The 20688-nt window shown below is 43.7% G+C and overlaps 1 protein-coding gene across 6 annotated transcripts in view; it reads left to right on the forward strand.

Moving 5' to 3' along the window:
* Positions 1–20020, forward strand: part of LOC140341472 (beta-1,4-galactosyltransferase 3-like) — a 66813-nt gene extending 46793 nt beyond the window's left edge. For all 6 annotated transcript variants that reach the window (XM_072427267.1, XM_072427268.1, XM_072427266.1 and 3 more), the window contains 5 exons: positions 10067–10302; positions 11805–11992; positions 13933–14055; positions 15450–15554; positions 19018–20020. In XM_072427267.1, the coding sequence (XP_072283368.1) occupies positions 10067–10302; positions 11805–11992; positions 13933–14055; positions 15450–15554; positions 19018–19168 (803 nt within the window). In that variant the 3' untranslated portion in view covers positions 19169–20020. The remainder of the gene's footprint in view (positions 1–10066; positions 10303–11804; positions 11993–13932; positions 14056–15449; positions 15555–19017) is intronic.
* The last annotated feature ends 668 nt before the right edge of the window (positions 20021–20688 follow it).

The following is a 20688-nucleotide window of genomic DNA, read 5'->3' on the forward strand; positions in this document are numbered from 1 at the left end:
TGTCAGCTCCTCTGTACAGAGACTGATGTGACTTGCTCAGTGTTCTCTGTACAGCACTATGGTATATGTCAGAGCTATATAAAAAAAATAATAATAGGTATGACTGTGGGGGGACATTAGAGTGTCAGCTCCTCAGTACAGAAACAGATGGGACTGGGTCAGTGATCACTGTACAGCACTGCGGTATATGTCAGAGCTATATAAATGTATAATAATAGTGTGTGACTGTGGGGGGACATTAGAGTGTCAGCTCCTTGGGTGCTAGAAGCTAATGTGACTGGCTCCTTTATAAATCTCAGCAGGATATATAATATGTACACGGAGACAGGTAGACTGGGCCACTTTAGGTCCGGATTCAGTGAGGTAAGTGAAGGAGCATTGAGCATTAACATTCCTGCTTACATCATTATAGCAAGGTAAGATTTCTCCAAATGGCGGTCTCCCATTTTAGTAGGGGGGGTTAGTAATGGCGGTCTCCCATTTTAGTAGGGGGGGTTAGTAATGGTGGCGTCCCATTTTAGTAGGGGGGGTTAGTAATGGCAGCATCTCGTTTAAAATGGGGAGATTAGCCATGGCAGCCCCCTCTTTCAATAGGGTCCCCATTTAAGCTCTCCTTGATTGGCAGGGGTTTCCCATACACACCTCCATTGTACTTTTAATCATTTCCACATTTTGAGGTACAGAGCAATGTAAATCTCGCTGGGATTTGGATTCACCCACACAGCTCCAGGCGCATGGTATTCACAGCTTTTCACTGTTTCCATCTTTCGGGCCCTGACTTTTGGATGACAGATTGCTGCGGACTGTTCCCATTTTCTCTGGCAGAAAGCTTCCGGGATGAGCCCGGAACTGCCCATAAATGCCTGCACAGTGGCATTCAGTACATTGATGTGAGCAATTTCACGTAGAATTATAGGGGAATTTTATAATAACGTGTGTTTGCCATTCACAATCGGAGCAGGTTCAGACTTGTAGAGGGATCAAGCAATCCTGTGCACCTTGGCAGCCGCTCAGTCACCGCATCACTGGGTCTTAAAGAAGCAGCGCCTGCACATATGACAGCAGTGAGTGCTACTGTACGACTTACTGCTGCCCCCATTCATTCTTCATGGGGCTGCCACAAAGCAAACTCCTCCAGGTGAAACTATAATACAATTTTTTTCTACATTGCATTTTTTTCTTTTCTCAATCGTACGGGCTCAGACCAAGACTTGTAGTTCTTCAATGACCCTTCCATAAGTCTGTTTTGTCCCCAATGGCTGGGGTCCTCCATGGCCTAGGATCTGGACACCATGCAAACCAGTGGGGAATGGCTGACATCCAGCCTGTATGTAGCCCTTGAGGACCTTTTAAAACCAGATTTTGTAGTGGACGTCTGTTTTGGAAGCCAGCCAACTTCCTGTGAATTCTGCATTCACCGAGAGGTGTGTGGAATAACCCAAAGGCGCCATAGGACCACCAGTCTCCGCCTGCTTTCATTTCATCATACAAAGAGACAATACTGCCAGGCTCAAAGTATTGAAGCCGAGGGATCGGCGAGGCATCAGGCAAGTGGTATTTTATGCAAAAAAAAAAAAAAATGGAGGCAATGTCTCTGTTCTCCATATTTGGTGAGTTTCTCACTTGCACATTCACTCATTTGCCAGAGTCACCAGGGTAAGGGTAAAGTATTTGTGGAATTTGCAGTGTTGGAGTATTTGTAAGTCCGGACTTTTTTATTTGAGTATGCAAAAGATTTTTATCCAATTTAAACAGTCGGGATTCTTTCTTTGTTTGCAGATTGAAAGGTCAGTTTTCCCAACAACAGTACTTTCACACCAATCACTCCACCAACTTTTTGGGGTTTGTTTTAGCTTATTGCTGGCAGTGTCCTGGGTTGTTTTTGTGTTTAGTTGCTGCTTTTATTTTGCCCTTTGTTTTGTTTGCCATCTCCAGGATTTGCGCTGTAGGCATTGGGTGGTGGCAGTTGGATCTTCAGACCTTGATAAGGAAAGCAGTTCACAAGCACACGGTAAATTTATGTTGCTGGAATCTTTTATGATCCTTTCCCGTGACGGGAGAAGCAATGAATGCTGCACAGTTTATGGGGAAGGGGACAAGCGAAGGACACCCCACTGCGCCCTTCATAGGAAAGTGGTCCCGCTTGATTGTTCACTAATCCGCCAGCAAGATCAGTAACCCGCTGTACACAAGCTAGACTTTCACTCATGATGAATACACAGTATTTTTTATAGTGCCGACACAGCGCTGTCCATAGCTATGTCACTAGCTCACAATCTAATGTCCCTACCATGTCATATGTCAATATTACAGTCTAAGGTTAATTTGGGGGGAAGCCTTATAACCTAACTGCATGTTTTTGGAATGTGGGAGGAAACCGGAGTACCCGGAGGAAACCCACGCAAACACGGGGAGAACATGCAAACTCCATGCAGATAGAGTGCTGGCCGAGATTCAAACCTTGGACCCAGCACTACAAAGGCCGGAGTGCTAACCTCTGAGCCACTGTGGTGCCCATTTGTTTTGTTTCAGTTGACAATCATATGGCATGTGTACATAGCAAAGTCGAGTTGAAAATTGGAATACTCATAGGGCTAAGGCTTCTTTAGACACATTTGAAATCTGCGGTATCCCTAGTGCTCTGTAAATGCTTTTCCAATGCCATAAGCGTGTTTGCACTTCCATTGGCAAGCTTTTTGAGTTTCCTGCGCCTGCCAAACCTCGCAAAAGAGATTAAATGAATGCGCCGCAAACATCCTGCAAGTTCTGAATGAGTAAGGGCAGCTTCAGACCCCAGGATTGAGTAATCCCACGTGGCCGGCACCTTGCCCCTCCGTCCTTCAACCCGCAGTGCTATTTCTTAAAGGGCCAGTTTGGCAGCTGGTGGCAGTGAGCAGTACTGGTGTTGCTCCCTGTAGCCCCCATTCATGCTTTATGGAGCTGCCATTGGAAGAACTAAATGTAGTGTCTACCATAAGGCAGCAGTTTACTGGCATGAGGAAGCCATGACCACAGGGCAACCTCAACGCCAGAGTGAACACAGCCCGGCACTAATCTGAATATAAAGCAAAGACCTAAGCATTTCAGTGCTAAACCCAGAAACCACTGTGGCACTACTGTGTTGGGACCCAACTTGTCCGTAATTTTCCATAAACAGCCGGGTGGTTGCTAAAAAGTGCCGGGTGGTGCACCCAGCTAAGAGAGGTCGGGGAGAACACCGCATTTGGGGAGCTTCAGTACTAAGGATGCCCTTATGAGGGGGTTTAAAAGTTGCAATTTTCTAAGCTGAAAAAAGGTGGACGGCTCCGCTGCCACTATAAGACCATCACCAGAGTGGATGACGGTTACCTCAAGTTGATTGTCTGCTGAAGGTTTACATGTTGGTGCGTGGGCGTAAATTATTATTATCACACAGTATTTATATAGCGCTGACATATTACGCAGCGCTGTACAAAGTCATTAGTGGTCCCTCCAAGGAGCACCACCTCCTCATCTTTATGATTGTCAGGCGGTGCACCACCTTCGCTCATCGCATGTTGACAGTTCATTGACACTTGCAGGTGGATCACGTAGCCTTCCATTGTGAACTTGCAGTAACCGCGGCTGTCCTGTCTCACAAGTCCTGAAAATGAATAGTCTAGGTGATGGTGTTTGGAGAACAATGATGGTTCAGGTATGCGGAGGAATCTGTGGTGTCACAGAAGCTTAAACGCTTTTCTTTTTTTTTAGTGGTGCAGAGAAAGGTTGTAACCTCAGTTATGTGTCAGCCATCAGCATTTCCTCATCTCCTGCTTGTTGTCCCAGTCATAAAATGCAGGGAGATTCCTTTTTGTGGAGTCACCGCTGGCTATAAAAAAACCCAGACAAATGCTTAAAGAGGAACTAAACTCAAAAATGGCTAAAACAAACAAAAAAAAAACACCTTCAATCCTGCAGCGCAGACGATTGGTCTGGAGGTGTCTTCCATCGGGTCCCGCGGTCCATCTTCACCTCTTCCTGGTTCTTATTTCTACGTTACCCAACCAAGGCGCAAGATTGGGTTGACATAGGTTGGAAAAAAAACTTGCCGATCTCACTGCGCATACGTGAGATCGGCAAACTTTTCTTTTCTCACGGAAAGGCTCCTTTTGCGCATGTCAGAGTTGCTCAGTCATACACAGAAGCAGCACCCACCAGCCTCCCGGCATGCGTGACGTAGGTATCCTGAGAAGCTTTGCGCTCCCCTTCGTTGGGGAGGGGGGGGGGGGTGCTGCACCTTTTTTTTCTTTTTTTTTTAAATAGGGTGTTGCACTTAAAAAATGAACAAACAGAATTTTTACCTTGAATAAAGGAGTTGTCTATCCTTTTATGTAAAGTGAAATTTCTGAGTTCAGGTACACTTTAACACAGCCTGCAGCTGGCTGTAAAGTATGCAAAGCTTTATATAGGACTATAGTCTCCCAGTTTTGCTGGGGCTCTTAATTATCAGTCCACCTGTACTTGGTTTTCTCTTTGTCCCTCTGTAAAGGCTTACAAATGTAGATCCTGCCAGTCACATCCACTTAATGCAGCTTCCTGTGACGATAGCAACGATGCTGCAACTCCAGCTGCTGAGTTTCCGCTCAGCAATAGTTGAGCCTGCTTGTACTACAGTAAAAAATATAGCAGGGGGCGTAGTTATCAGCAATGCCTGTAGCCTGTCAATCAACAGCTGGCCACACATAGCCCCTCCCATTTCTTTCTAGATTGACAACACTGACTCCTCCCACTGTGAGCTACAGTGTCTGGTAGGGGGAACCTGCAAGCCAAAAATGAGAGAAAACGGTGTGTACATTACTCGTTCATCTCCGACTGCAGATCATTTCCAGCGACAATTCTCTGACATCTCCCAGACATCTGTATGGGGCTTTAGCTGCCTATATTTGGTGATTTAACAAGTTGTTCCTTGTTTCCTGGAAGATTTCCATGGCAGCAAAGTTCCTCTCTACATGACCCCCATGGTTCGGTTTGCGGAACTTTCTGGTACAGGTAATCCCTGATTGTCCACGGGGAGTTGGTGACCTTCTGCACAATCTGCGGTGATTCACTCAACCTTGGAAGTGCACTCCAGATTTTCTGCCTTAGTGTTTTTCTTGGATCTGCACGGAACCCCCCATTTGTGTTCCATTTCTTCCTGACTGCATCGGATTTTGGAGATTTGGAGCTCCTGCATTGTGACCCAACTATTCAGTAACCACCCAAAAACAACCGAGTGGTCAGTGAAAAATGCCACCTGGTTAAAAAGTTCACTTCCTGTCCCTGAGACACAACAGGAAATCTTTCTAACATTAGAGAAAATTCCCTATAAAGCCTCGTCAGAGGAATGTTGCTGAAAATATTCTCCTGTGATCCAGTGACAGATGAACTGACAAGCGCCGCATTCTGTTCCATGGAGCTCCGTTCTGTTCAGGCATCAGCATGCAAGGGATGAAAGTACAGGGATGGCAACCATGTTGGTCCATTTCAATGCCCAATGCAGAGGCTGGGACAGGGCAAGTACTACACAGAGCTATCTCAGACTTACCTACCTGGATCATAAGAATGGCTGTACAGAATTAGAAATCCCTCAGCAAGTGAAGGCATCCACGTATTTGCATTTAAACCCATTGGGTCCTTGCCCGGAGCTTTAATTATCACCGTTGAAGATCTGGTGGCTGTTTGCACCACATAAAGCGGTAATGATATCCGTAGCGAGCTGAGTATTGTCTTTGATAGGCTTCAGTGGTGTAAATATTCCCCACCAGGGACCGCACCAGCTGGCTTTGATTTCTGTCATCTTGTGCAGCTGGAGCATTGCCTGGAAAGGACGAGGAAGAGACGCGTGACTTTCACCGCTTTCCCTTAAGAACGAGAATTGTTTTGTGAATTCGGGGGATTTTTCTGTGATGTCACGGTGTGTGTGATGTTATCCAGCATTCCTCCAATAGGATATCTTAGTCATATATTGAGGTTTGGATCCCCTGAATCGCATAGAGCAGTGCTCAGCCATGAACTCCATTGGCTCTGTCAATGGTCGCCATCTTTTTTTCATAGATGATGGCAGCCATTGATGGTTGAAGCGTGGTCCTGAAATGTTCATTGACACCCGACAGTGTTCTTTCCAAACGAGCTGGGCAGGAAGAAGCTGTAGGCGGGTGGCAGCCCCTGTATTGTCACCCAACTTTTCAGTAAGCACCCAAAAATAATCAGCTGGTTACTGAAACGTGGCGGGTGGTGCACCCAGCTAAGAGGGGTCAAGGAGGACACTGCTTTTGGATAGAGTGGGGAAGAGTTACAACCCCCAGTCAGGTTTTTTAGAGTCAACCAAATACAAAAAATATCTGCATTTGCGGTTCTTCAAATATCCTAAAACCCCAAAACAGCCGGGTTTTTACTGAAAAGTGCTGGGTGGTGTACCCAGGTAAAAGGTCCCCGGATCACTGTCTGACCGCCACACTCATTGTATTCCAGCTCACACAGTGTTCCCCCCAGCCCCTTTTAGCCGGGTCCGCTACCTGGCCACTTTTTAGTAACCACCTGGCTGTTTTTGGGTGCTTACTGAAGAGTTGAGTCAGAATACAGGGGTTGACACAAACCCACTTGGCACATCTGGGACACAAACCCACAAAAATCTGGGTTGAACACGGACACGTCTTCTTTACTGAGCCACCCCGTGCCACAAAAATATTGGATTTACAAAGAAAAAAAATTTAAGAAAACAAAACACATCTCCTTTGGGTGTTTGAGCCAACCTTTGATCTGCTCCTGCTTGCATTCCATGGTTCCTCCTCCCATCCTCCGCAACAGTCTAATGAAATTATAAATGGCACCGTTCTGTTTTAAAGTCATGTCATTGCTCGGTCTTTGTACCAACAAGGTGCTGTACATTGTTTGCTGAATTTTTGCAATAATGACAATACCACGATTAGTGACCATCAGTCTGGAGGCTGGGGCGTGCCTAGGCAGACCACCCTACATAATGGCCACATGTGATGCCGAATCTCCATGATTGAAAAAAACGAAATCCAATGATTGAAAGTGGGTGGGGCCAGATGGGAAATGAGGCGGGCTCTATCTGACTAGCCACAGCTTCTAATGTACGTCATGAGAAACTCACAGCGTGCAGTGAAATCATAGTAAGCCGTTTCAGTGAAGAAGAAGAGCCGGTACAACTGCAAGACTGAAGGGGAGGCCAGGGGGTAAGATTTAATAAAGGGGAGCCCGCAGGGTGGGTGTAAAACTGGCCAGGTGCATTGGAGGGCAGAGTTAAGCATGCGGTGAGAAAGTGGTCTGCATGCAAATTCCTGTTTGCCTAGGAATGCCCATTCATCCTTCTTTATTTACCAATCAAGGCATTCCTATTTGCATAACTCCTCCCATGAGGAGTGCCATCTAGCTCCTTGCACCAGGACTGAAGCTTGGTGCTATATACAGCATTCTGCTGGCCACCCCTAACATCCATCACCTTTCTGCATTGCACAGAGCCCTGGTGATGCATCCATACAATGGATTTTATAGAAAATTTCCTAACATAATATTAATGAGAAAAACTGCCAGAAATGGGCAGATAAAACTTCAGCCTTAAATCCTTTTTTTCTCCTTAATCTTCGCATTCCGCCTTGTTTTCGGGTGCATTAGGTGAGCGCTGACTTGGACGCGGTTGCATTGTTTGGTTCTTGATGGAATTCTGAAGCTTCGCTTGATGTTCTCACCATGAAATGCCTTCATATCGGTGCCCATTTTCCCTCACAGCGTTTCATCCTGCTTTATGACCACAGCTGCCTCTCGCTCACCGCCGATGTTAAATTCTCCGGCTCCATGGAAGGGCCCGATTAGCTTTTACTGCTGCCAAAGTCACCGCCCAGCCATTTACAGTCGTTTTATGGAGCCGCAGCTGTAAAAAAATAATGGCGTCAGAGCTCTCATCTGCAGACTGCTGATATCGGTATCACCACGCCGGTGTGGGAATTACGTTCAGCTACATTTTGTTTTTATACTAAAAATTTAGTTTTTATTAAAGATGAACTCAAAAACCTTTTAAAGATAGAAATGCGCTTTGTGTGCCTTTAAAAATCCACCACTCTAAGACATATAGTGTGTTGCAGAGAGCAAAGCTATGGGCGGGGCACATCAGGCCCCACCCACTACAGGGGCGGAGACAAGGCCAGTCATTCTGCAGCAGTAAAGCAGTGACCGGTCCTTTTTGCAGTGGCACACTGGATAATAATTTTTGTTTTTTTACTTGTTAAGCTGGGTGGGAAGAAGCTGTAGGTGGGCAGCAGCCCCTGTATTGTGACTCAACTTTTCAGTAAGCACCAGCCAGGAGGTTACTGAAAAGTGCCGGGTGGTGCGCCCAGCTAAAAGGGGCCGGGGGGACACTGTTTTGGATAGAGTGGGGAAGAGTTACAACCCCCAGTCAACCAAATACAAAAATATCTGCAATCACGGTTCTTCAAATATCCTATTACTGTGATACCATGCAGACCGGCACAGTGTTTGGGGGGGGGGGGGGGGGGGGGGGGGGGGGGGTGCAGTGATTTCCTTTGACATGGTCCGCCCGATCGCCAGAATCTCATATGAGCTTCTTTTTAAAAGTTTTAAATCTGCAATTAAAGTCTTACCTTGTGATCCTGCCATGAAGGTCCCTGCCCAGGCTTTTCTCTGTCATAAAGTGACAACGCCTCTTCCATGTCCACCAACTGCCCCAGGTCACACGGGCCTCCAATGGAGGCTACCAATGGTCATCGCAACCAGCATCATGCAGGCATGGTCCACTGTTGTTGTCATTAGGAAATCCAGCTAAATGCAGCCATCGCTGGGGTGCATATAGACAAGAAGTGAAATCTCTGCAAATCTCTACATCTTTAAATCCAGCATTGAAGAATATAATGTTTGGCTTATGTAACCATTTTGCATTGGAATGTTCCAGAATTTGGATGACGCTTCTGAATCTTATAGAACCTAACTCCAGTTGGAGGATTCTGTTTTTAATGCAGCTATATGAGCTCCCAGAGGGGTCATTTCCTGCACAGCCCCCCCATCCTTCCCATACCTCCTATATACATTCCTACATTACCTATAACCATAATCTAACCCAATGCTCCAATGGGTCTGTATAGGCCATCAGCCCTCCTTGTGGAGATTCAATTATTACAATAACAGTGGTTAGGAAATATTGAAGCCGATATTGCATTTATCAACATTTTCTGATCAGACAGAGATTAAAAATGTCATTCAATCCAGTGTGTACAAAATGCGGCCTTTATCCATCCAACAATTTTGTTTTTGTGAACTTTCACATAAACTGCCAGAGACTATAAATCATATCCAGCCTTGTGTTAATAAATAACCAAATAAATCCAATAAAAAGTCCAGCATCCTCCCCGCTACTTTTGGGTTAGTAGAGGAAGGAAATAAATGAGTGACAGCTCTGGGGCTGCTGACATCACATCCAAGATGGCCGCTCCTAGGGAGAGTCTTGGGGCTCCTGGATGTCCCACATTGGACGGTTTTAGGAAAAGATATGCCTTGTACAGTATATAGTAAATGCATGTGGGTGTAGCTGTGGCATGTTGAGTTCTTTGCCCCCTAGAAGTAGGCAGAGATTTGCTGTGGAGCAATAATGATTTGTTTAGCTCATACATGGCTTAGGATTTGGATGGAAAGGACACGGAGGGATGGAAGGGAGCACCTCGGCTGCATGCAGTATGGATTTATGTTTTTAGATTTAGCACATTAACACACTACTTGTCCCGGGGTGACAACCTGTGCTGTGCCTTATGGAGCAATGCGGTGGTCACCTTAGAACAGGAAGTGTTTTGGACATACAGAGCAGCTTTCTCTCTGATCTCCATACATCTAGGCTGTTGTTCTGTAGCTCAGAGGTGAATGGCGGAGGGCTGAGAATACTTCTTGAAGAACCTTTGAGGAACCGATATAGCAGACCCCATATAATAGACTCCGCACAGGATTCTGGCTGTCAGTTTGCAGGACAATAGTGCTTCAGATAATAAATATATAAAATATTGTTCGTTCTTTTCTGACGTCTCTTTCTCCTTCTCATTTACAGCAGGGCCAATCCACGTCCAGCTGCCAGAGTCACTGACACTTGAAGAGGTGGTACATAAAAACCCTCTCGTGACCAAAGGAGGACGCTACAGGCCGCCCGACTGCGAGTCCACCCATAAGACGGCCATCATCATTCCTCACCGGAACAGGGAGCAGCATCTGAAATACCTTCTGTATCACTTGCACCCCTTCCTGCAACGGCAGCAGCTCAACTACGGCATTTATATTATTCATCAGGTAAATCCCAAATTGGTTCACCGATAGAACGTCACAACATTGAAAGGGTTCATTGTCAGCTTTATTAAAAAAAAAAGGTGAATATTAATATTATTATTATTATTACACAGTATTTTTATAACACTGACATATTACACAGCGCTGTACAAAGTCCATAGTCATGTCAGTAACTGTCCCTCAAAGGAGCTCACAATCTAATGTCCCTACCATAGTCATATGTCATTAATACAGTGTAGGGTCAATTTAGGGGGAAGCCCATTAACCTAACTGCATGTTTTTGGAATGTGAGAGGAATCCCGAGTATCCAGAGAAAACCCATACAAACACAGGGAGAACCTGCAAACTCCATGCAGCTAGTGTGCTGGCTGAGATTCAAATCTAGTACCTAGCGCTGCACAGGCCAGAGAGCTAACCACTAAGCCACCGTGCTGCCCAGATTGACTGTAGAGCACTAATAAAAAGTGTAGTAGAACTACCCCTTGTCCCCCCCAGGAGGTTGGGATGGTTGACCAGATGCATGGGGGGAGCGCATTCCTGGTCTCTGTTCCGTGAACCTGACAGCGCTCCGCTGTGCTCACTTCCAGGTTCACAGATGTCACATGACCCAACAGAATTTTTTGTAGTAAATCTGTTTTTTGCAACCTGCATGGAAGGCTATACAGAACCAACAGTCCCCTGATATTTTCATGAAGAGGTCCTGTCATCTGCACAATGCTATGAAATCTGCAGGTGAAGGAGAGTGACAACTTGCTTTGTATGTAAATAAAGGAGCAGAGACTTTCAGAGCAAGTATACGTGAGTGGAGGGGAGTGGGGGGGTTGCAAAACAAAAGAAAAGTACATTTGGTTTTAAAAGTACACTTATCCTTTAACACACATCGATAAGATTTATTTGTAGGGGGTTGGTCCTAAGTGTATCCAAAAACAACGCCGCTTTCCTTTGTGAAAACTTCTTGAGTTAACAAGCATTTCAGTTTCCTAGTAAAGCCCTAAATTACCCCGGTAAATGACAGCCTTGTAACCTGCCTGCTCCTTTATTATCTGTGTTTGCTTTTGGCTTGCTTCATCTACTATAAAAAGAGCTTTTATAGTTCATGGTTATTATCTTTTCTTATCAGAGCTTCAGGCAGAGTATATCTGAAAACATAGATCTGGCACAGAAATACAAAATAGAAAAGGGTTGCTAAGCCCAGATGCTGCAAATGTTATAGGGAACAAAAATACCAGGAAAAGGGGGAGAGCAGAGCCATCGGCAGGGAGGAAAATAACAGTAACAGTATTTCAGAGAGGAAGGAGCACAGTCTTAGAAGCAGAGCAGAGTATTTCAGGAAAGGTATAGAGGAAGGAGCAGAGTCCTCCAGCAGAGCATATTTAGTATACAATTTAGTGACTTCTAATGTTAAGCTGTTTTGCAGCTATGTACATTGAACAATCCAGAATTCTTTGTCTCTATCATTGGTTTGCTGGCCGTTCCCTTGCATTTGACATTCTCCCTCTCCGCAGGCTGGGAATGCTACCTTCAATCGCGCAAAACTTCTGAATGTTGGTTTTAAAGAAGCCATGAGAGACGAGGACTGGGACTGCTTATTCTTCCATGATGTGGACCTTATCCCAGAGGATGACCGCAACCTCTACACCTGCGATAAGTTCCCCAAGCACGCATCCATTGCCATGGACAAATTCGGTTACAAGTACGTATTGGGTCCCTCTCTGTTCCGCCCGCCATTATTTTGCTGACACATCACACATTTGCCAGAGCTGCAGATTTTACAATCCCAGGAAAGCAGTGCACAGTGCAGTCACATCAACATCAGGAGGAAAGAATGCATGCATTTTACAAATATTTAGTCTGCAGCATTAGAACAAAAAAAATTTGGAATTATTGCAATGCATCTGTCATAGGAGCCCCAGTTATTGAACGGGTGTTTGTTCTACCTGTCATTCTGGCATTGACCTTTGTTTTATTCCCCCTCCCTTGCCACAAGCAACAAGGCAACGTTTACTAATGAGTTACATACTTGGTGACTGATTGCCTGTGCTGGGAGAGCCGAGTCTCCTTCAGATATTCGACTTATTATGTAAGACCCAGTGCACCCCTGTATATGTGCTGGCTGATTTCATGGAGGTCCAGAAACACGATACATGTGTGATCTACTGCCCTTATTTCCAAAATTGAGGTTAACCACAGAGTAGTGCTGTTGTAATTTAGATTTTTATCCTAAAATTTGAAATTAAAATCATTTTATTGACGCCTTCATTAGTATTTGCAGTTCAGAATTAAAGAGCTCATTTTAAAAGAGGGGGGGCCATTGCCATTCCCACCTTGGGTGCCTGAAGACCTGGCCCTGGGTGTAAAGAACCATTAGATTCGTATGTGCAGGAAGTTTAGTCATCCAATAATTACTATGGAAATCCCTGTGATCAATATTGTTTCTGAATAAACACTGCCACATGCATTGACAGCACTATAATAACAATTATTATTTTTCCAGCATATGATGGTGTGATAAAATCTGATGGGAGATGCTGAGGGTAGATTGGAACCTGAAAACCAAGGGTTGCTGTAAACTTAAATTTCCTTACATAGACATAAATCTTTCAAGTTTAACCACCAGGGAAATGACAAAAGGAAGATTTAACCTGCACAGACCCATCCTGTCCGCCCTGCAGAGCAGATTCGCTTACCAGAAGCAATTTGCCCTATTACAGCGCTATGTAATATGTTGGCGCGATTTAAATCCTGTTTATTAACAATAATAATAATTTACTTTAATAAAGGTCATTCGGTGTGTCAGTACGGGGGGGAAGGGGGGGGGGCATACCAAACATGTCACCGTGACCATGTCAGAGAAAATAAAAAACGTCAATGATGCCATACACAGCATTCTAATACCGAGGTCTCTCATTTGTGCGCCTGCATTGGCTATGAGTGGCTCTGCAGATGCACAATGTCACCATCAGAGAACCCAGCCTAGGAAATGTCATGCAGCCATTGCTTGAGCCTCTGTGGGTAGGGAGCCAAGAGGCAGCAGAAAATCATATAAATTGCCCTAAATTGAGCAGGCAACGAGAAACTTTATTTACATGAAAGGAGTACTAAACGACACTTTTTACTGTTCCAAATGCTAAAAAAGTGGGGTTTTGTACCCTTAGACTTACCATACACCACACCATGTGAAAAGTGGCGATCAGATGGAAACAAACGCCTCCGATTACTATTCTCCCCAGAACTTTTTAAAGAACTGTAGGTTGGTGGCAGCCCCTGTATTGTGATACAACTATTCAGTAATCACCCAAAAACATCCAGGGGGTTACTGAAAAGTTCTGCTCGGCTAAAAGGGGCCAGGTAAAAAACATCTCTGATCCTCATTGTTCGATCTGAAGATACAAAAGTGTTGATCAGGCTTAATAAATCTGGTGATCACCATCCTTTAGTAAAAAAATGTGGAGCCTTTGGAGAAGAGGCAATCTTTTCAACTGATCGCTATTTTTATAAGTTGAACAAACAGAAAATTACATTTGTGTGTATATAGAATGCAATTTGTTCTGGAATTGAGCCCTCTAATGTCATTTCTTTACATTTATATCTAATCTAAATTCATGATTTCATTTTATTCCCCTTCTCTTCCAGGTTGCCTTATAAATCTTATTTTGGGGGCGTTTCTGCCCTCTCCCCCGAGCAGTACATGAAAATGAATGGATTTCCCAACAACTACTGGGGCTGGGGTGGCGAGGATGACGACATTGCAGTCAGGTGAGCTACACACCTTTCCCAAACACCCAGAAGGCTTAGGTGTCCTCGGCGGCGGTCGGCTATTACACGTTAAGCCCTTTCAGTTGTCCTCTCATTGTGCCACCATTAGTCACTCATTCCTTCAGTTACACAATGCTTAAAGCGCTGAATCTTATCTGCAATTTCTTCAGTTTTGTTTATCTGTACATGGACTGCACCTTTATTACATTGTTAGCCTCCTTTGTCACGGTTTTCCTAATCGTTTCCGCCCACCCCATTTACTTTACACGTCATAGGATTCCTAGTTTTGGTCTGTTGTCACTTAGTAGGTTGGGTGTATTGAACAGAATTTGTACATTTTCTTTATGGCCTTATAGATTCTGTCACTTTGTTTGCTCAGAGATATATATTGATTTAAAATTGACTCATTAAACAAATGGTAAACCAGATACAATTTTTTTCCACCCTGACCTGCCGACCCCTCATTGCCTACCACAGAAAAAAGAAAAATACTGGTGGAAAGCCGTCGATCTCTCTTGGTCCAACCAGTTCCATGCCGTCCTTCACGGGCCTGGCTGGATCCGGGTGTCGCCATCTTCTTCCTTTTTCCTATGATGTCACACGATCTTGCACAGCACATGGGCGAGATCAGGTGACACAACTTCATGTAAATGTTAAAAAACAAAAAATATGCCAATCTCACATGCGCAGATTGACACTTCTTTTTTTTTTTTGGGGGGGGTGACGTATGTGTGCCAGGAGCTTTCAGGTTTCTCCTTCAGAACTTCAACTGTTTGCATCCAGCTCTGCCAATCTCCTCCAACCTGCGCATAGACTGTTATGAGATCATCAGAATACTCCATGCACATGTGTGGCCAGGACAGTTGCACAACTGGATAGATATATATATATATATATATATATATATATATATATATTTATTTATTTATTAGCAGAAAATTGGTAAGCATGTAATGGGAAAGTAAACAAAAATAATAAATGCATTTTATTTTACTTGCGATCTTACTCTTTAGTTTTCAAAGTTTAACTTGCACTTTAAAACTCTGAGCTTTTTTTTTTTTCATTTGTGCCCCACCACAAATAAAAACCCAAAGCCGTTCAGGCTGCAATGTTCACTTTCTATTTGAAGCTGTCCCATGCAATTTTTCTTCTTGGCCACAACTCGGCCGCTCCAGTTTGGAGGATTGAGGAGATTCTATGAAATCAGGGCTGCACCAATGTTCTGCATTCACTGTGTAATAGTGCAGCCAGCTCCAATGCAGGACTGTCCATCCTGGACAAAAGGATCATGTGACTGGCATAAAAATGGTTATCGCACAAAATACATGCAGGGGTCGGTGAAGGGGTTGGGCTTTAGTTTTCAGTGACCGCTCGATTTTCTTTTTATCTTGCAGAGTCGCACTCAGTGGTCAGTTGATCTCCCGGCCATCCATTAGATATGGAAGATATAAAATGATCAAACACGGCCACGACAAAGGCAACGAGCAAAACCCAAAACGGTAAGGAAGGACTGAGATGAGGGACGCCAATCCCTGGCAGATTGTGTATTTTTCCTTTTTTTTGTATACATTTTATGTAGCAATTTTGTGTGCGCTGGGGCTTGAAGTATCTCCTATCCCAAATCTCAGCGTCTGTCCCCTTGTTAAACAGAAGAGGTGATGATGCAGTGATATGTGACTCTGCCGGTTTCTGCACTGCACGGCATCCTCCTAAAGGTCAGCCAGTTATCGATGCACCAGCGGCCCTTTTAACTTAATGTCAGCGGCTCGACTCCCATAGTCAGATTATTGTGTTATGGGGACAACGGTCACCGCTCCGAACTAGTTTCTCCTGGTCACAAGATTAACAAATACGTTTCAGATCCTGCTGCCAAAGTGGAAACGCGTTAATCTCTTTAACCTTTCCTTGTATTTTTTTTGTGTAATAATCACATGAAGCTCTCCTAATAACTTAATAACTGGTTGGAAATGTTTTAAAAGGAACTTTTACCAAGGACTTAAAGGTCTTATTATAGAGAAAAGTATTGATTTCTGGGTAGTGTACGCAGTTAAAGACACCCTGTGACCAACTTACAAATTTGTAGGTAATGGAACAAAAAAAAAATTAATTTTGACTTTCCTTATTCATTTTTTTCTATCAATGTGCCCTTGAGCTGAGTTTAAAAGTAACTCCAGAAAGTGTCAGATCCCTACCGCAGCCCTTCCTTGCACATTATAGCCCTCTCCTCTTTTCAGAAGTCTAATTGCTGTCAGTGTTGGTCCAGCTGCCCCTCCCCTCCTTTTATGTGGCTGCTGGAGAAGGTGCGAAGGGCAATATTACACAATGATACAAAAGTCTGCTATCATTATATCCAAGCAGGCGGCACCTAGTAGTAGACTCAGAGGAATCTAAATGATTTTATTCATCATGCAATAATGGACCTACCTGGTTGCAAGTGTTTTTTTTTTATAGTTCCACTTTAATTCTTTTCCAAACTCTATGGATGTCTAAACTTTTTCAACAACCAACACAGCAAAGGAAAATATGTTGGTGCTGATAAAAAAAAAAAAAAAAGAAAACCTAAACACATCTTTTCTGGAGCTGCCCCCACTCTCCAGAATGGTCTTCCTCCTCCTTTTTGGCTTGCACCTACCCTCTGCCCCTTTAAAAGAGCCCTTAAAATCCAACACTTCAACCTCACCTACCCGTCCTCTTCTGTCTCCTAAACCCTCACTACTCCCCCGCCATTCTATATCTCCCCTCCTATTGTGTAATAGTTCACTCACCTTTTAGATTGTAAGCTTTTCGGGACAGGTTCCTCTCCTCCTCCTGTGTCACTGTATCTGTCATTTCCAACCCCTATTTATTGTACTGCGTAATATGTTGGCGCTATATAAATCAAGTTTAATAATATAAATAATAGGACTTTAATTTAGGGTTTCCATAGATTAACCAGAAAAAAATCTGATCACTTTCACCCCATTGCTTTAGTTTCCTAGTTATGATTCACTTCTAATCGGATCTTTATTTCACCTGATTTAAGTTATTCATTTATTGCCCAGTTTCAGATACACTTGATCTGTTTTTCACTCACTTCTGCCAATTGCTATAGTATTTGTGATTCCCAGTGGGTGAAAATGGCTGTGTGAATGGACAGCTTTACTACCAACCCTGCGCTGTACATTTCACCCAAATACTTTGCTGATTCACGTCATTCTGTCACCCCAAGGCTGTGATGTATAAATAGGTAGCATGCTTTGTGTGGAGGACACCTGATGAATCGGTTTATTCCAGGTTTGTTTTAAATATCAGGATATCACTCAGGAAATTCAAATACATTCTTAGAATAACATAACTGATTTATTTCATGACTGGGAGTTTCTTTGTTCCCCTTTGATCCTCAGATGTTGAGTCACACAGGTTACACAAGCCTGGTATAGTCATAATATAGAACATATATAGTAATATAATATATATAATATATAGTCATATATAGAACAATCTCTTCTTGTATCGGAGATCATTGGGAGGTTGTTAGGATGAGATGGGAAGTTGTAAGGGGTGAAGAAATCCTGATCACTTCTCATCTTCAATATTATGAAGCCAGCCCCGTTCAGACAAGTAGAGAGTGAAAACATAGGCAAAGTGAGGTGAGGCTTTTTAAAGCATAAAGATAGGTCAATTTTATTTAAATTATGAAGCATCCAGTGTACAAAATACAAGGTACATAGAGTATAAAGTAATAATGTACACAATGATGGCCCCTGGCCAGAATAGTTACAGTCTATTCGAGTGATCGCACATAATACGGTTGTCTGTGACCTGACGCGTTTTGCTTTGATTGTCTACCTCAGGGCACTTATTTTATTGTTTCACTAACCGGTAAGAGTCTCTATAAGTCCCCTGAGAAAGCCAATTAGCGAAATGTGTTGGAGACAACCGTATTATGTGTGATCACTCTAAAAGATTGTATCGATTCTGGCCAGGAGCCATCCTTGTGTATTGTATTTCTTTATACTCTATGTACCTTGTATACTAGATGCTTCATATTTTAGGTAAATAAAGACCTAACTTTATGCCTTAAAAGCCTCACTTTGCTTATTTTTTTCATTCTCGTATTTAAACTCAAAATCGGGGCAGCTTTATACTGCCAATGTGTCGGAATTCCAGGGAGCATGGTCAGCCCTTTCTGCTGGTCTACAAAACGCCTCCTCTCTGTTTCTTTGTATATGCGTAAAATACTTTCTCAGCCCATTCACAAACATTGGGCCTATTAAAGCTCTCAAAGACGGGAGAAGATACATAATGGGAGAACCTGGGTGATCTATGTGATAGGAGAAAAGCAGGAGTGAGGGTATATTTAGGTAATGATGGAACGTTTAACCTACAATGGTTTTGTAAAACTTTTGATGAAAACTTTTGCTCAAAAACTTTTGATGAAAATAAAAGCAGTTCTGTTTGCCCCCTGTTGCTAAGCGAAATGAACCCTCCAGGGTCTCACATGTTCCAGATCTAACAGTTGGGGGTTCCATATTTTGCCCCACCTAGTCCTGGTCACGGCTTCACATTACAGCCCCGCAGACTTCTATAGAGCTGTGTCCTGATTCCATTCCAGGCCATTGCATCTAGGTAAGTAGCTCGAGGCAAAGGTGAGAACAGGACAACTGCACGGTGCCATAAAGTTCGATCAGCCCAGTCACTATTGAAGAAAGAAGCGGGCAATATTCCTTCTTCAGTAATCGTTCTTACCTGATTGTGCCGTGAAACGATCAGTTCCATGTGCAGATTGGCTACAGCATCCCAGCTCAGCCAATCAAGATGGCTGAAGAAGATGGCAGCCGCCTGTATTGGAACAGGTAAGTATAGCAGGGTTCTGCTTTGACATTTGAGCGCACATAGGAATGGTTTATGGGTTCATCATAACCTTCAAAGCCCCCAAAATGTCATCCAGTCCTCTAACCCTTCATCTCCATCTTGTCGCAGGTTCAACTTGCTGGCCAAAACGCGTCGGACGTGGAGACAAGACGGCATGAACGCCCTCCAATACAACCTCCTGTCCAAGGATCTGCTTCCTCTGTACACCAACATCACAGTGGACATCGGCTCCGAGAAAGGTTTCTACCGCATGACGTGAGACTCGCTCCTCCATTCCCTTCAACCAGATGTGCCGTATTTCCCCCGAACCTCCTTCCAAGATGATGGGCAGGGACCTTACAGGGACGATAAAATGCAATATATATACGTAGATTTTATTTTTTTCTCTCTATATGAAGATCAACCAAAGATTGGATGCAGTGTTGCCGGCTCAACGTGACGTCTCCCTGGGTTTGGATTTTTAACGTTGGACGCCCCTCTCCTCCACCTCTTGTCATCCTTTAGGACAGACTCGTGCACGTCTCTTTGCAGGACATCTCTGGGACGCTTTTTTCAGCGTTTATTTTTCTGTTACTTTGTGAAATCAATTTTTTTTTTTAAAGTGCAATTTTTTGGGGATTATTTAAAGCATTTCACGATTGGACGGAGGACTTCTCGTATGAACTTTACTCCGAGTGGACCAGCTATGCTCAGATTCAGTCAAAGAAAAAATAAATTCCCGCTCATCTATCATTTGACATTTTTGTAGGGTTTATTCTCTTCCATTTTTGATTTTTTTTCCCCCCTCCAGTCGTTTTGGACGTTCGGCTCTTTGCCGATTGTTATATTATGTGAACACTATGGAAGGTATCACACACTTGAATGCTACGGATCAACATCCAGTATTAACGTTCTATCCAAAGTGCCTTTATTGCCAATCTAATGCGTGGGGTGTCTTTTTTTTCAAGAAAATATGGAAAATTACAAAAAAAAAAAAAAAAAACACACACAGACTATGGAAATCATATGCTGAACGACTTTGCTAGGACGGAGTCGGTGTTGGGGTCTCACTCCGTTTTTACACAAATGTGAAAATTTTAAACATTATTGAAATAAACGAATCTATACGGAATAGATCTTGGGGGGGTGTACGGCGCTTTATGTTTGGGAAAACAACGTTCTGTATATTGTTCTTTAAGGTCAGTCCTGAGGGGGGCAGTCCTGATACTGTGAGCGGGGTGGATTCAGTGAACCCATCGCCTGCTGTTCCTGTTATGGCTCCATATTGTGTTTTTGGAAGGTGTTGGGTTTTATTTGGGCTGCAAATAAAATTGGGAACGCTTTCGAGGCAACCCCATTGTCCAACTTTAAGGAACACAAGAGGCACAGACACTGTTGCCATTCTGGGGTGTCTTAGTTGGTGTGTCCCCTGGGGGGGGAGAAACCACTGCATGCAGCAGGGGCCCGGACCTTGGGGAAGTCTTGCATAGCAGCCATGCCTGTGACCCCGTAATTATTCAGCTCATTCTTTTACAGAGTGTCACCCGCTGCTTTTCTTTAGGACAGAGACACGTAATACATTTTTTAGCAAGCAATTCTATTTGTACATACTGCACGCAATGCTCCTATAAGCTAGGTACACACTTCCAATAGTTATCGTTAGAAAACGAACGTTTAGGACCGATCCAACGATTATGCACGATTATATTTGAACGATCGTAATGTGCACAATTCTGTACATGCTGTAACGATACAATCATTCAAATATAATCCACCAATGGTGTACACACGCTAGATACA

This window comes from Pyxicephalus adspersus, chromosome 11 (assembly GCF_032062135.1).
Source record: "Pyxicephalus adspersus chromosome 11, UCB_Pads_2.0, whole genome shotgun sequence".
Lineage (NCBI taxonomy): Eukaryota > Metazoa > Chordata > Amphibia > Anura > Pyxicephalidae > Pyxicephalus > Pyxicephalus adspersus.